Here is a 13,790-nt window from a genome sequence, read left to right as displayed (position 1 = left end):
TGATGGCTTTGGGTTTCTTCTTGTGTTGGTTTTTTTTCAGCATACAGGGAGAGCTGGATGCAGAAGCTGAAAAAATGAGGGTATCCCAGCAGGACTTAATTGCACTTAATGAATCTGTTTACACCCCAGATTCTGATGTAACTTCACCTGCTATCAATAGAAATCTCATCCAGAAGGCTGGCTACCTTAATCTTAGAAAGTAAGAACATTGTTGCTATCTGCTGATTTGTTTAGTTGCTGAGCAGTTGCTACATTTTTATTTTTTTTTAAGGTCATAAAGACTTCTCAGGCAATGATTTTTGAGGCTCCTGAATCACTGTGGCAGCTCTACTCTTTAGCCCCTGAGTATCTCTGTCATCTTTGGAAATGCGTTTTAGAATTTTAAAGCAAATTAAAGGCATTTGAGACTATTTTCCTTAAAACAGAAGTTTACTTCTGGTTGAATTTGCCTACAGGAATAATTTTCTGCATTAAAGTGGCTAAAAATTGGAAACTGATGGGGCTGGATTCAGATTGTTCCCAGATCTTAGGGCTAAAGAAAACATAGTGTGTACAAAAATAAACAGCTATTTTATGTAATTAACACATGTTTTCATAAATGACCTCTTTTACATAAACAAAAGCTTTATGAACAATGCAAGTGCATAACTTGGAATGTTACCACACGTGGAGTTACTTCTGCAGATTTTCTAAATGAAATCTTCTATCAGCTTCTGTAGGAGTTATGTATATTGGTGGCATATAGTAACCCTGTTTATGTGATTGATTAAATATCAATTTATTTCTGTTTGACTAATAATTTTTTCTTTGTGAGTGGACATTTATTAATTTCTCATAGTATTCTAAGAGTTGGATTACAGTATAATAGGACTCTGTAGCTAGGGAGGTCATGAGATACTATTTGGAGAAGATCCTTTTTTAAATTATGATTCTCTGTGCTGAAATTGCTCATACTGCTCTTCAGCTTGAAAATATCTTTCCTTTTTTAATCCAGCTTCACAGAATCACAGAATCATTTAGGTTGGAAAAGATCTCTGAGATTGAGTCCAACCTTTGGCCAATCACCACTGTATCAACTAAATAGCTTAATAGTATTTTATGTCAGTTACTCAATATTCTTTTATTCCTTAACAAGAAGATACTGTTTTTAACTTGGATGTTTGTAATTAATTTAATTCTTCAGCTTTCATTAAGGATTAGTCTTTGCTAGGAACAGGTGCTGCTTTTTCTTCTTAACAGAGATCCATCATTAAAAAAATGCCAGGGTGAACATAAAGTTCTGATTAGCGTCAAGATATGTTTGCAGTTTCATACATGTTTGGAGTTATTTCTAAATAGTAATGAGTTTTTATCACTGCATCTTCTCTTCAGTAAAACAGGTCTGGTGACTACAACTTGGGAAAGATTGTATTTCTTCACTCAAGGTGGCAACTTGATGTGTCAGCCCAGGGGAGCAGTAGCTGGAGGATTGATTCAGGACTTGGACAACTGCTCTGTTATGGCTGTAGACTGCGAAGACAGAAGATACTGCTTTCAGATCACTACTCCTACAGGAAAAGCGTATGAGACAGGTTTTATTTGAGGACAGCCAGTCACACCTACCCCTTCAGATGCTCTTTTATGTAAAACATGCTTGGTGTAGTAGTAAGCTTTTCTGGGTTTCCAGAAGGGTATTTCCAAATTAAAAGCATGTTCCTTCCAATCCTCGCCCACAACTGCCTGAACAGCGCATGTGTTATCTTTTAGTTGCAGCTTATTCATGATTTGTGTTCCTTTGATGGAAATAGATATAAAGCTTGGTGATGTTATTATAAGCCTTGGAGTCCACTCTTAGCTTATACACTATGCTTATATTCCAGGGGTATAACCCTTCAAGCAGAAAGCAAGAAAGAATATGAGGAGGTAAAAATATTTTCTTAATGTTGTTACTGTTGTATACAAGTGAGCTTGAAGAGTTCAGTTTCATTTTTCCCTTCCAGTGGATATGTGCTATAAACAACATCTCCAGACAGATCTATCTCACTGACAATCCAGAGGTAAGAGCTTGTTTCTGTCTTTCAGTCCATTCCTTCCAACTTGCCTTCCCATTATTCTTTCCATGGTAATGTAAAGTACGTGTGTAAAAGCTGTTCTGTCTTGTTTTCATAGGCAGCTGCAATCAAGCTGAATCAGACAGCCCTGCAAGCAGTGACTCCCATTACCAGCCTGGGGAAAAAACATGAAGTTCACCACCCCAGGTAACGTTCTCCCTTGCACGTCTGCGATTTTAACAAGTCTGGGCCTCACTGGTCTTAAGACATCAGGATTGTCACTGACACCTGTAGACACGAGTCCAGGTCTCTGCGAGTAACACAGCTGTGAATATGGACACTGTAGGGCAGGGAGACAAATGGTAACCTATTGCTGAAAGTGAGCCCACACTCAGAGCTGATCTGCATTCAGGTTTAATATACCAGCACTTAATTTTTTTCCTAAATAATATTATGTCTAAAAACCCGAACCAACCAACCAGAGATTAATTACTTATTAGAGGTCTCAGTAACAAATCAGTAGGAAAATATCTTATTTTTGTGATTATATAGTGGTTCTGTCCTGCTTTGGATTTTTGAATAATCTTGTCTGCCTTCCAGAGCAAAGGCAGGGTGTCACTGATTGAAACATATTTTCTTTTCCATTTTCACTTTAGCCAGACTATAAAGAATATGGAAAATGATAAAATAATTCCCAGTGAATCAGGTGATATTCAGGACTCCACACAACTCATTGCTCCTGGAACACCAATTCAATTTGATATCGTATTGCCTGCCATGGAATTCCTGGACCAGAATAGAGGCGGCAGGTATGGCCGAGACAGTGATCAATCACTTTAACAGTGTGATTTTAGGGGAGAAGATGAGGTATTGCAGCATGTGTTTATGGTGACCAGAATCTGTAATTAAAGTTTTAATTCTTGTTTCATAGGCGTGCAAACCCATTTGGGGAATCTGAAGACAGCAGCAAAGATGAGGAGGAAGGTCAGTACTGTTTTTTCCCCAGATAAAATTAGTCAGGATTTTAGACTGTCAGCTACCCAGTGTCTTATAAGGAAAACAACTAACACCATAGAGCAGTGGTAACAGATCCAGAGTACCGCTAAGGTAGTTACCTTTCAGAAGCCAGTCTCTTAAACAGTGCTACCTGTGAAAACAAACACCTTTTTTCAGTCCAAGCTGTATTCCAGATCAGGTTTATTTAAAGGCAGAAAGATTTTGTTTGCTTTTCTTTTGTCTTCCATTCTTTTTTTGTTTGTTTTTTTAAAGTAGCTTTTGACTTCTTTAGAAAAGTGGTTGATGGTACTCTGTTATAATTCTGTTCAAGTTCGAGGCTGCTTTGTAGCCATTCCTTACCCATGTGCACTTTGAGATCCACAGTGTAAATCTCCCAGAGGCCCAGCATAAAGCTCCTCCCAGTGACATGCCAGTGAAAGACAACAGTTCTGACCTTCCCTGAGCGCTTGTGGGGCTTGGCCCTGGCTGTTCTCATCTTTGTGCCAGTCACAAGCACTGTCTGGAACCCACAGCCCAGTGAGAAAACTACTCATAAGAAGAACCAAAGCAGAACCTACTGATGTGAGCCCTCCCCCTGCATGAGCTGTCCCACTGTGAGTTAGGTGGGTTGCAAGGTGCAGACAGAGCTGTTGTGGCCTTTGAACAGTCACATTCAGCAGGACCTACTTTCCCTTGCTCACCACCAGCCGTACAGGGAGCCTGAGCAAACGATGGCTTTGCTGCATAATGGCTGCTTACTTGTAAGTCAGTCTTACAGTGACAGTCAAGGAGCAAGGAAGGATTTAATGAAAACCTCGTTGGACCCAGCTGCATGGAAGGTCAGAAGGACAGATGAAAGTGAAGAATGTACAAGGCTTAAAGTTTAAGAGTTAATTTGACGGAAGCCAAGGCTTGTGCACAGTCATAAATTTATCACAGTTTATTTGCAGTTTATGTGCACCTGATAGCACAATGGGCAAGGGAGTTTTACTAGCTAATCAAATAAATAAAAAAAGACCAGTTACACTTTTAAGCTCCCAAGCAACTGCAATCATTTCCTTCCCCACCTCCACACTGCTGCCTGTTCACGCACTGTTTAAAACTGGGTCAGGGCACTGTGTGGCTCATGGCAGGAAGCCATCGCTTGCAACGGTCACCAACCACAGGCTTACTGCTGAATTTCCAGAGTCAATAAAATAATTCCATAACTTGAGTTACTGGAAAACTGAAGTAGCACAGTGAAGGAAGTCATGCCTTTTGTCTTCCAGATTCGCTCCTGCAGCAGATGTTTGTAGTTCGGTTTTTAGGATCTATGGCTGTTCAGTCAGATGGCACGTGTGAGGTGATTTATGAAGCTATGAGACAAGTGTTGGCTGCTCGTGCCATCCACAACATATTCCGTATGACTGAATCCCATCTCATGGTCACCAGCAAGAACTTGAGGTACGTGTCAACATTCTGTTCTCTTCATACAACTTGTGATTAATAGAGTATTTTTGGTTTTGTTTTTCCAAGACATACACTCTTTGAGGAAGCAAGATCCCCAGAGTCACTTTATTTATAAAAAAATGTATCTTTTCTTATGCTGTAAGATCTAGAAATCATCCTCCTGACTAAGTTGTAAGAACATCCTACCAAATTCTAGGGGATACCATGGGGCTCTAAGGCCCCACAAAGATAGACTCCCTTTAGCTGGGCTGTGTTTGTGTCCCTCTGCATTATGTGTTAGCCCATGCACTCAGGATCCTTTCTGAGTGAGTGATTCAGAAAGCTGCTCTGACTTGTGCATGTCAGGCAGCTGAGAGTCAGGGTCTAGAGTTGAACTTTGCCAATCACAGATAAAGCATATGATTCTGTATGTGTTTCCTCACCTGTAAAAGTGCAATAGTGATTCCCCTTCTATCATAAAGCCCCTTGAAATTACCAAGAATCACTCTAAAATAATTTTCTTTTTTTTTTTTCCCCTGCATGTAATTGTAGGTTAATAGATCCTCAAACCCAAGTTACACGAACAAGTGTAAGTAGATTTTCTTTCTGAATCCAGTTTTCCACTGACTACTCAGTCACATGCCCTTGACCAAGCAGACTGTATGCTGGTTAAAACAAATAATTTTACTTTTCCAGTTTGAACTCACCACTGTGACACAGTTTGCTGCCCACCAGGAAAACAGGCGACTGATTGGCTTTGTGGTCCACCTCACTGAGACTCTGGGAGAAGAATCCATGAGCGCGTATGTTTTTGAGAGCAACACAGAAGGGGAAAAGGTTTGCATAACATTTAATAAAATACTTTATTTAGAAAACAGGTCTTTGGCTTCTTGGCTTACACATCTGGGAAACAGTGCTACAGAAACAAGAGCAGCTCAATTTCTTGCCAAGAAAACACGTTAACATGCAAGCCCTTGATGGCTTTTGTCTAAAACGGACCAGATTTACTGATAATGCAGCAGCATGTACAACAAGGAAGCAAGGATGGGATTGCTAATACCAGAATTAAGAGAGAGGGGAAATTGTCTAGCAGCAGCACTAACAAAAAGGAATGTCAGCTATGTTGAGACACGTACCTCTGTGAAACTTTCAAAGACAAGGCAGCCGTGCTGTGCTAACACCACGGGGTGTTTGCTGCATGCCATAACAACAGAAATAAGGAAGGGGGTGGAGAATTTTTGTCTTAACAGAACCAGCCTTACATGCACTCGCCCAGGTTTGGAAATGAAGTTTGGTGAATAAAACTAATTGAGTAGAGTACAAAGATTTACCAGCCTCAGTGAGCTCTGAAGCTGAATCCAAGACAGTTTTATTTTTCTATAGTTAGCATGGCAAATTGGTATTCACCTCTGCTATTTTAGGCCTGGATTTAAGACTAAGTGCTAATTAAGGAGCAAAAAAACCAAACCAAAATTAAACTGACTGTTACATATATTTCTTCTTTTTAGATTTGCTATGCCATTAGCTTGGGAAAAGAAATTATTGAGGCACAGAAGGTAAGTTTGTTTCATTCCCCATGTCTGTGTGCTGATACATCATGGTGTGCTTTGTGGGTACCTCTGGTGTGACTAAGAAAAAAGAACTACTACTTCTCCTAATGTGACATTTGCACAGACATTATTTGCAGACATTATTTGACACAGCAAAAATAAACTCCAGTTTGATTTCTCAGTAGCACGACTTGAGATAAAATGTGCCGCCCCAAATCAAATTCAGAACAAATCCACTTGTTCATGTTTGAAAGGGAGATGTGAGCAAAGTCTTCAAGAAAACAGACCAACTCTTTGGGATGAAGTGTAAAATCACACACATTGCTGTTTCACTTTTAGAAACTCATATTCTTTCCTCCCTTAGGGATGAAAAATTGAAGTGTTTTTCCACTTACAACAAATGGCAAAGTTATCCTGTCCCTTGTAGATACATTTTATCTATATAGAAGTGACAATAATACATTAATATTTGCTGTATATTTTTGCTGCTAAAATTTGAGAACAGGATGGGGGAATGAGCTTGTAGTCACAGGCAATAACCATGGGTATAACAAATAAATTATTGAGACAGTTATTTTTCTCCTTGCTTTTCAGTAACTAAAGAGCAAAATTATTTTTTTTCTTATGTACCCAAGAGGTGTCTTTACCTAAGGAAAAGGTATTATTTATGTTTCAAATCTTTAGAATAAAGGTTGTCCAAAAAAAGAAAAAAAAGAAAAAATTGCAAAACCTTAGGAAGAAGTACTGGAAATACTGGGAAACCTGTATTCTCAAATGCTGCTGCAGCCTGCTGACCTCTCTTCTTTTTCTTCAGGACCCAGAAGCATTAGCTCAGCTAATGAAGTCTGTGCCATTAACAAATGATGGAAAGTTCATGCTTCTGAATGATCTGTCAGAAGAGGATGGCACTGTGCATGAAGGAGGGGAAGAATCAGAGGCATAAAAAGCTCCTGTCACTTCCTGCAGCCTGTGTGGGAGCAGCAAAAGCAGGGAGTCATTTTGCAAGAATCTCTGGTTTTCAGTCACCTGCGCACACCCAAGGCCAGCTTCTCTTTTCCTGCGGGAGAGCACACGGCGTCTCTGCAGCAGAGTTCCCTCTGGATTTCCAGTGGAACGACAGCACGACCTGGCCTTCCAGGCATTTTGCATTTGTGAATGTGTAGGGTGTAGCTGTGTCTGGGAAGCTGACAATCTTCAGGAAACGTTTCAGCCCAAGCCCCTTGCTGCTGGCAGGAGAGCGCAGCTGTCAGCCACCGAGGGGTAATGGCATTTCTTCACACACACACAGCAGCCCCCAATTCCACTGAAATTCGTGTGAGCTGTCAGCTCCTTTAACAAATATCAGGCCTCAACTTTCCTACCGTAGTCAATTTTCATAGTTTGCATGATTATGTGCATCTGAATGAAGGTTAAAAATGCACTATCTACTTTATTTCAGATGAAGTTATTTTTAGTCTAGTTGAAGTGTAACAAGATTTTGTGTTAGCCTATTTACAAAACAATTTGTTAAACACTAAATTTTTCCTATTAATATAATCTATTTTTATATTGCATCTAGAATAAGCTTACAAAACAAATCTAAGTGCCTGCTCCTATCTTCATGGGGACCACACTCACATTCTGTAATTAAGTAATGGACATAATGTACCTCTTTGATTTATTATTCTAAATACCACTGACATGCAAACCTCAGAAGTAGTCAACAAATGTGGCAAGTTAGTTGTGTACAGTTCTTCTATGGTTAGGTTTCTTAAACATTAAGTTGCCAGAGATGGTAATAGTAGGGCAAATAAGTACTTTTATAGTAAGAATTCTTTGTATTTTTAACATTGTGGTGATGTGCAACAGCTGAGTCTACCAGCAATCTTTGGTTTTAAGAAACTGAGCAATAAAATGTTAGATAAGTCTACAATGCATTGACAAGTCTCATAGTACCTTCCTGAAATTAGATACTAGAGACCTGTGGCTAATAAGTTTACATTTTTTTCCTTCCTGAAAACATGAGCAAGTGTACTTTGCAAGAACAAACAAAAATAAACAAACAGCTGTTATGGGGGGATGGGTGTAATCTGTAGCATAGTTTGTGTTAATCAAGATGAGGTATCTAGAAAAAATGGCTGAAACTCCTCAAACTTAATTTAACTCTTCTCAGTCACTTACTAGGAGAGTACATTTTCTATAAGCAGAATCTGTGAAACAGTATCTGAAAGATCCCAGTTTGAAAGTGTTTGATGTGGAATAAATTTAATTTAACTGGTTACTGAATGTTTAAAAGAACCCTGGAAGAAACATGTTAGTAACTGACACAAAAACTTCTTTATAAATAAAAGTTGAAGCTGTCTTATTAAAAACATTAACACCTGTTAACCTGGTGTTACTCAAGACACTAAGAATAAGGTTCTCAAAATTGCATTTATTAACACAGTTTTATGTACATGTTCTCTACTCACAAACCAAAGAGACTTAAGTAACAAAATACCCTTTTGTACAATGAGTTAGGAAACACTGAGTAAGTATTACATTTGGTCCTTTGTACCTGAGAAGCTGAAAACAGCTGTTGATGGATCTCTGATGAAACTCAAATTTACTTCTGGTTACAGACTGCATTAGGACCTCCAGAATCTACCCTTCAGCACCAGCAGTTTGACCAGCTGGGTGCTGCCAGGGCCATTACTGGTCACCAGTCACTGCAAAGGCCTTGATCTTGGGGCTGGAAGGGAGTTGGGTGTCCGTGCTCTGCTCCCCCAGCCATCATCCTGCGAGGGGGACGGGTAAGGCAGCCCGGGGCTCCTGGCACAAATGGCACAGCACCGTGTGGGAAGGAGGGTGCAAGACCTCTGGCAGAGCAGCTGCTGCCACTTCCACATGCAGCAGCCTGGTCACAAGACTGAACACACGAGGGCAGTGGTGGCAGCTGCCTGCTGGAGCCTGGCCTTCAGCCTGTTCCACCCATCCTGAAGGGGAAAAGACCTAGAGGTGTTTTATGTACCTGCAACACCTCATCATCCTCACTTACATCAGCCCTGGCAATTTCAAGTGAGCATGTCTGGTTTAGTTTGGGGGATATTTTGTTTTAGCTCCATCGTCTCATCTCCACATGACTGGTTAAGGGTCCATTTTGTTCCTGTAACTGGAGCAGGAGGGCAAAAGCAATGAGAAGAGTAGTAGCACCACAGCATGAATTTTGCACCTCTTCCATATCCTTGTGGGGGGAATAAAGGATGTAATGCGATTCAGTGTCATGTGTGACATCCAAACCCGGGACCCACCTTGTATTTCACACGAGGAAAGTCAGTCTGCATGTATATGCTGCTACATGACAAAGAGAAAGAAGGAAATACAAACTACAGTCCTGTATTAGCAAGAATAGCTCTAATATCACTGTACATATTTGTGTATGTATATGTTTTTGCCACATAGAGTATACATTCAGGTCTCCCAGATTGAACAAGCTTCTATAAAAATAGGCTGTCTTTCCTCTAGAATTTCCATCACTAGAACCATATTAATTTGTTGACCACTATACTAACACAATACTCAGTTCACCTTATGTTCAACAGTCTGACCTTTCCAAGATAGTGTGTTTCCAAAAAAAAAAAAAAATGGAGAAGGGAGAATACAAGCGCAGATTAGAGTGTGGGTCTTGTCTGGACTGCACACAGCTACCTAGTGAGGCCATCCTGGGGGAAATGAACACCACTTGCATGTGATTCTGCCACTGCTGTGGAAGAAGGAAAGGTAGTGTTTGGCCATTCCACTCCAAGACTTGAGATGAGAGAGGAATATGGAAGTAAGTGCACAGCTACTGCAGCAGTACGGAAATGAGCAGCGAGAATGCTGATCTCGGCAGTGCTACTGAGTGTTCAGTGCGGGCACAGTTTGGTCAAAAAAGAAAATGTACACAAATTAAAAAAGAACAAAACTGTATCAAAGTAAAAAAAAAAGCAAAAATATAAATCAAGTAATGCAGCATTCTTTAGGGCAGTTATAATGAATTAAAAAAAAAACAAACTTTAATGAGCCCAGCTGATTTTAACAGTCCAGGAAGCTTCTCTGTCATGTTTTCAGAACCAACAAATGGAACTTTCATATCAGTCTGGTCTTTCCAGTTGTGACAAAACATTCATCCTTGCTGTCTGAATGTTGAAGTGACTGGCGGGAAAGGGTGAATCAGAAGTACATCAGGAATTGTCTTAACCAGTGTGGTTCCCGAGAGTGGGTGGAACAATTTGAGCCATTAAAACAAGTATTAAAGCAAGTATGGTCTAAAAACACAGTTAATAGTGCCAAAAAAAAAAAAAACCCAAGGGTAATTCTCAACTAAACTGCCTAGAGTAGGTTATTCTAGTTAGTAAGACCTAGAATTGTTTTATGTTCTGGGAGATTAAAACACATCTGTATCTTTTAATGAAAGTTGTGTTTTCTTTTAAGCTAAGTCTAGCTACTTAAGTTAGGAATCTGAGTAACTCTTGCACAATCTAGAACCTCTACTTGCAGGCATGAACAGATGTTATATAGAGTTCTCACAGTGTTCAGCAGCTTCTGAGCCTGCAGTGCAAGTATTGTTAATAAAGAGGCATGTAAGACTGTATGAACAACACAGACAGTACAACAGACCTACAAAGGCTGGAAATACAGAATTGAGGCTGAAACTTGCAATTAGGCACAACATATTCATGAACTGTAAGATCACTTAATAGTTACAGACACCCATCACAGTGTCTGGTCATAAAAGGAAGAGCTGATTGTGGTTCTGTCTTGGCTCTGGATTTCCTTACTTCTGTGGATGCAAATCAGACCTTCGGTATGAAATGAGAAGTGATTTGTCATGTTAACTTTTCTGGTTTTCCCATTTTTTGATAAGGAGGTAAAAACAGCAGGGGAAAATAAATGCCTGACAGGATCTTTAGTTCCACAGTACAAATACTAGCTATAGTAATAATAAGGGGGTTTGGAATAAAACAGCAGTAAGGACTTCCATTTTGTGTAATAGATTTAACATACATTCACAAGATACACTGTTAAATCTACAGTGTAATCTGTGACTGTATTAAATGCAGCAGGACTGCACAATAACATCTGAATTATTTTTTTGGACAACAGATACACACAATATCTTGATTCAATTTGTTTTCTGGTTGAAGAGATGCACCAGGTCAAATCTTGGACAAAACAGCCTGTGAGTTGGTTTGTGTTTTTTTTTTTTTAATGCTGTGTTAGAGATGCAAGAATGCATCTAGAAATTAATAAGGGGGTTTTTTTATCTGCACATTTTAAAATAACTACCTCCAAGGGCAACATTTTATATAATTATTTTCAATCTAAAGAAAGTGCTGTAAATAATGCAAACTCCTGAAAAATAGGAGTTCCTACAAGGAATATAGACAAACACAGACCTAGCCTCACTGGATGCTAGCATACTACTGTACATTTTCTCTTGGGTTTAACAAAGCAAGTAAATCAACTCTAGAGCTTTTACCCCTACAGAGTGTTACTGATGATGACAAGAACAGGAGTTATTTGAGTAAGTAATCACCGCTCGTACCAGCCATGTCATTTCACAACAGGCTCTGCAGGCGTAGAGTTGGAAAGATCTCCATTGCTTGCTTTACCAGATTCTTCTATAAAAATAAAAAAGACATGGATCATGTTTAACATTTTAATCAAAGCAATAAAAAACTTTAGCATATATATGTTATGCTGATGTCATAACAACCCTTGATGCAGTATTTCATGGTCAGTATGTGTAAAGTGACCTTACAGCACAAAGGGTCCTGGCCCTAAGAAGAAATCTATATTTGGGGTGAAAGGTTCTTCAGTCAGCAGTACTTGTCTAGAAGTTACACATACTTCCTCACACATTTTGCAGAGTCCAAGTCCCAATGTCACAGTAGAAGGCAAAGATATTACAGCGTTCAAAACTTTCCACCCTGGTATGCGTTTCAAGCTTTTCTCACCACAAAACACATTTCTTGGGGAACTGAACAGGTATCACAACAGTGACTATTCATCCTAAAATATAATTAACTAACTGATGTTCTACAGAATGCTTTCCTACAGACACCAGAGTAGCATGTCTATTCTTACCACAATGCTTGGAGTTCTTTGGCTTTTTTTTTTTTTTGAGTTGAATGATTATTTGAGCAACTTCACTGAATATGATCAAATATAAATTCTTGCTAAAAGATTTCTTTCTTTACAAACTGTTTTCCTAGTGCAGAAGAAAACTGGTCTTTTCCTCCAGTGACTGTAATCACACAGGTCACTTATACTTTTGATAATACTACAGTGGGAAATTATCTACCACTTCAATTTTTAATACACTGCTATCTGAGTTTCTAAGTAACTTGTGACTGAACTGCATTTCTGTATCTTCATCCTTAGAAGCACTGATTTCTTTGGAAAGAATTTTCCCATACCCAAAAGAATCTTTCAGAATTCATGAGGGAGAATATATAAGCAAGAATAATAAATGCAAGAGACCCAAGGTACCTAGTCAAGAGACCATAACACAAAGTAGGATCTTACCCTTGGAATATATAATTGAATGGGAGACAAAACATATCATAAACATTCGAATACATATAGTAACTGCATCATCTGCCTCTGTAAGTTGAAAAACAGCTGGTAAACAGCAGGTGAAAAACACCACTTTATGTCATACCAGCTAAGGTTGTACAGTAAAAGCTGTCATTGTCAACATTGGTAATTGAGGGGGTAAGTATGATGCTGAAGTTCCTGAACTTCATATTACTGCAAGTATATTCTCCCTGTCCCAGACTTTTTGGGGTTTGTTGGGTTTTTTGTGGTGTTGCTTTTTTTCTACACCCCAGAAGCCCAGCTTGAAATTCACCTGTTCCAAAGAGGGCCTTCATGAGTGGTTCTTGACTTCTCTATCACCCTTGGCCTCACAAATCCCCTTCTGAAATACTGAATCAACCCACCAGCAAGAAAGCAGCTATGGAAAAAAGAAAAAAAAAGCACCCTCCCTACTAAGTCCCACACTCTCATGAGCCAAAATGTTCTATGTGTAGCATTTGCCCACCTTCTTTTTCTTTCTTTTCCTGGCTTTCTTCTGCTGCAGTTTTATCTGCTCTGAAAAAAATTCTTGCACTACTTAGTGAAAAATAAAGGAGTTCAAATTCCTAAGGGAAAAGATAAAGAAGAGAAGCATCAGTGTATCAGAAGAATGAATTTGCAGACAGATACCAATGGGATTTTTCAGGAGCATTTTAGGCAACTAGATTTCAGTATCTTAAATCTCTTAAATGCTCCTAAAAAAAAAAAAAAAAAATCTTTCTCCATTCATACCTTATTCACATGCATTTTACAAAGCAAATGTCAGCCTTTACTTGAAAGGGCAACTTAGGCAAAGCAGCATCACTGCGACCTTGATCAGTTTTTGAACAAGGTTCAGTGATGAGTTTTCTTAACACAGAGGCCCAAACACAGTGCACACTCCTGGGAATCATGAGAACATACAGGGCTTCATCTATTTCAACAACAGAATGTAACCATGGGCTGTATAAATAGTCAACTACAGATTTGTCCCATAGCCTTCTCAAATCAAGATAGAGAAAGCACCACACCACAGAGCTGCAGTGCTTCAAAATTCAAATGGATCTTTCCTCCAGTTGACAGCTAATGCATCATTCAACTTAGCAGCTCAAAGTTAACACACAGGCAACTCTGAGGGTTCACAGTGTTATGTAAAATCTTTTTACACAAAATTTAACCAAAAGGTTATTCTCTCCTATTTAAGCATTTAGAATTTAGCTGCATTAGA

General features: G+C 39.2%; 2 protein-coding genes across 3 annotated transcripts in view; one reads left to right on the top strand and one right to left on the bottom strand.

Moving 5' to 3' along the window:
- Nucleotides 1-8,361, top strand: part of APPL2 (adaptor protein, phosphotyrosine interacting with PH domain and leucine zipper 2) — a 34,169-nt gene extending 25,808 nt beyond the window's left edge. Inside the window, exons 10-21 of one of the 2 annotated variants that reach the window (XM_027715100.2) lie at nucleotides 41-199; nucleotides 1,372-1,560; nucleotides 1,860-1,902; nucleotides 1,980-2,036; nucleotides 2,149-2,237; nucleotides 2,687-2,839; nucleotides 2,962-3,014; nucleotides 4,295-4,469; nucleotides 5,007-5,043; nucleotides 5,151-5,291; nucleotides 5,963-6,010; nucleotides 6,819-8,361. In XM_027715100.2, the coding sequence (XP_027570901.1) occupies nucleotides 41-199; nucleotides 1,372-1,560; nucleotides 1,860-1,902; nucleotides 1,980-2,036; nucleotides 2,149-2,237; nucleotides 2,687-2,839; nucleotides 2,962-3,014; nucleotides 4,295-4,469; nucleotides 5,007-5,043; nucleotides 5,151-5,291; nucleotides 5,963-6,010; nucleotides 6,819-6,947 (1,273 nt within the window). In that variant the 3' untranslated portion in view covers nucleotides 6,948-8,361. The remainder of the gene's footprint in view (nucleotides 1-40; nucleotides 200-1,371; nucleotides 1,561-1,859; nucleotides 1,903-1,979; nucleotides 2,037-2,148; nucleotides 2,238-2,686; nucleotides 2,840-2,961; nucleotides 3,015-4,294; nucleotides 4,470-5,006; nucleotides 5,044-5,150; nucleotides 5,292-5,962; nucleotides 6,011-6,818) is intronic. The other variant, XM_039383519.1, reaches the window with a different exon arrangement.
- A 36-nt stretch (nucleotides 8,362-8,397) lies between these two features.
- Nucleotides 8,398-13,790, bottom strand: part of WASHC4 (WASH complex subunit 4) — a 39,818-nt gene continuing 34,425 nt past the window's right edge. The window contains exons 32-33 of the mRNA XM_027715094.2: nucleotides 13,050-13,149; nucleotides 8,398-11,625 (exon numbers count right to left, since the gene is read on the bottom strand). Coding sequence (XP_027570895.1) covers nucleotides 11,558-11,625; nucleotides 13,050-13,149 — 168 coding nt within the window. The 3' untranslated portion in view covers nucleotides 8,398-11,557. The remainder of the gene's footprint in view (nucleotides 11,626-13,049; nucleotides 13,150-13,790) is intronic.

Source organism: Pipra filicauda, unplaced genomic scaffold (assembly GCF_003945595.2).
Source record: "Pipra filicauda isolate LSUMZ 115617 unplaced genomic scaffold, ASM394559v2 scaffold313_size859762_pilon, whole genome shotgun sequence".
In the NCBI taxonomy this organism is placed as follows: Eukaryota; Metazoa; Chordata; class Aves; order Passeriformes; family Pipridae; genus Pipra; species Pipra filicauda.
Note: the sequence above shows the minus strand (reverse complement) of the source record. Positions and strands in the feature narration are given on the sequence as shown.